This window comes from Opisthorchis viverrini (genome assembly GCF_000715545.1).
Source record: "Opisthorchis viverrini unplaced genomic scaffold opera_v5_185, whole genome shotgun sequence".
Lineage (NCBI taxonomy): Eukaryota > Metazoa > Platyhelminthes > Trematoda > Opisthorchiida > Opisthorchiidae > Opisthorchis > Opisthorchis viverrini.
This window is the reverse complement of record NW_008751843.1, coordinates 906,222-908,362: the sequence shown is the minus strand read 5'-3', so window position 1 is coordinate 908,362 and position 2,141 is coordinate 906,222. Positions and strand designations below refer to the sequence as shown.

Here is a 2,141-nt window from a genome sequence, read left to right as displayed (position 1 = left end):
AGCATAGCATGTTATGCATGTCAACACGCATCAACAAAGTGGTCCAGCGAGCTTCAAGCGTCTGTGGCACTACCTCACTTGGAAGTCTTGACAAGCTGACCAATTGATCGTCACAACCAGGACAGTTACTGGGCCGTCGTACTGATGTGTCGGGCATACTAATCACATCGCTCAAGCGTTAATACGTTAGCCCGTTCACATGTGAGAATTCAGATGGGTCCAACCTGCGCTGGTGGAATAGTGGTAACACGTTCGCCTCGCATGTTAGGGTCCCGGATTTCAAACCGCGGCACAGCCATTGGATATGCACTCTGATGAGCTCTAATAAGAGCGAAACTCGAGTCCAGTGCCTCCCCCCTTTGGTATGGATTTACCAGAATAATTGCATCAGGACAAGAGGACGACTGTTCAAACGAGAGTGAGTGAACAAAAGTGGAATACATTAGTTAGAGATAATCAGTACTGAGAGTAGTACAGAACATCCATGTCACTTTACAGAGGAAGCTTGTTGTGCACGATTTCCGGATCGCTTTCAAATGATTGGATCAGTACTCGTCGAACACCAGGAGTTCCAGCAAACCTCTGTGTCTTTCAATAGCCAAAGACATTTTAGTCTTCATCCGAAAGCTAGATCTCCTGTGCACGCAGCATCCGGTGTGCCGAAAAAAACCACAACATTTGCATAACTTTTTTGTGTCTGAATCGGGCATTGAAATGCCAGTGGCGATAGGATCACATGATTACCGTATTTTTCGGTATCGCAATGATGCCCTGAAACAATCAATAAGTGTTGCTCTTGAAACATGATTGCAAAGGTCATGTATGCAATAATAATTAAAGTGCGACTGTAACGGGTCTAAAACAACACCGACAGTATTGCAGTCTTGTACGAAAAGAAGCCAACGCTTCTTTTCATCCCTGCATTTATAGACAACATGGTAAGCGCAAACCAAAAAAAAACATCTGGAAAACTGCATATAGTTGAGAAGGTAGATACCCAAATTCCTAAGTTAAACCCAGCAAAATGGACAGCGGCTTCTGTCTGTGCTGTTCAGGTATCATAAAATGGCGGTTGCCTGTACAGATTGGAGGAACATCTGATAGGCCTTCAAAGTGCATAAGTTATTCTGCTGTCAGATCTCCAGTAAATCTAGCGCAATATAAAACGCTTGTTCTAGTTTCTGTTCCGATCAAAGTTGAAAGTGGGCCTGGTTGAGCAGTTTACGAGTTCTTCACTTTGGTATGTTCCCTGAAAACCCTAGTTAAGTGCGCCATTCTATTCTACTCGGGCAGGTTACCCAGCTGATAAAATGAAGGGGACATGCTAGCTAACGCGGCCGGGTCGGGCATACCCCAATAGGAGGGTTTAGAATGTGGTTTCAAGTGTGGAGCAAGGCTCGACTTGTGGGGAAAGTGTTTTGCAACAAGTGTGACGCGAATTCCCAACGATTCACTGTTATTATCTCCTTCAAATCTCAGGAAGGTAGATACATCAAAGTTTTCGAATAATAACACAATCTGGATGGAACTTTTAGTATTGTGGTTCCGTACATGCACCGATGTGCGAACGGTTTAGCGACTTGCATTATTAGTGTAAAAAGCCAATTCCGAGGGCGGATCGTTCAACTGTAGTACCCTTCGGTGTCTTAACTGCCAAACCACCAGAAGGAGGCACGATGGCTGGGATATTGCCAGCTTGACCAAGCCTAGACAGAAGAATTCGAGAGGTAGAAGTCAGCTTGACAACACGGACCTTCTGGTGAGCGAATTCGAGCTGTACAACAGATGTCAGAGTATAGGTAAATGAGAAACCGAGTAAGATTTCCTGCTTTACCTCGATAAGTGGAAACTATCAGTTCACTGTTTACAAGTGACCATCCTCTAGATTAGCTATAGAAGTATCTGCTACAACGGGGCAGAATAAGTTTCTCACAGCCAGTTTCTCGATGCCAGAGACCCTGAAGAGTGGGACGAAAGTTCTTGGCGCGGAATGGAAGTAGATGCTTTAGCTTAGTGGCCGCAATATGTGTAGATGCGGTGTCGAACGAAGCTACGTATACTAGTACGTACATAAGGAAGGTGATATCAACACTTTCAAATGTTAGAGCAACAAGTCAACATTGCTTGCTGAAGCCATCTCG

At 44.7% G+C, this 2,141-nt stretch overlaps 1 protein-coding gene across 1 annotated transcript in view; it reads left to right on the top strand.

Moving 5' to 3' along the window:
- T265_14395 (hypothetical protein) overlaps positions 1 to 1,798 on the top strand; it is a gene marked incomplete at both ends in the record, with an annotated part of 8,137 nt that extends 6,339 nt beyond the window's left edge. Inside the window, 3 exons of the mRNA XM_009173430.1 lie at positions 191 to 418; positions 931 to 938; positions 1,602 to 1,798. Of these exons, the coding sequence (XP_009171694.1) occupies positions 191 to 418; positions 931 to 938; positions 1,602 to 1,798 (433 nt within the window). The remainder of the gene's footprint in view (positions 1 to 190; positions 419 to 930; positions 939 to 1,601) is intronic.
- Positions 1,799 to 2,141: the final 343 nt, after the last annotated feature.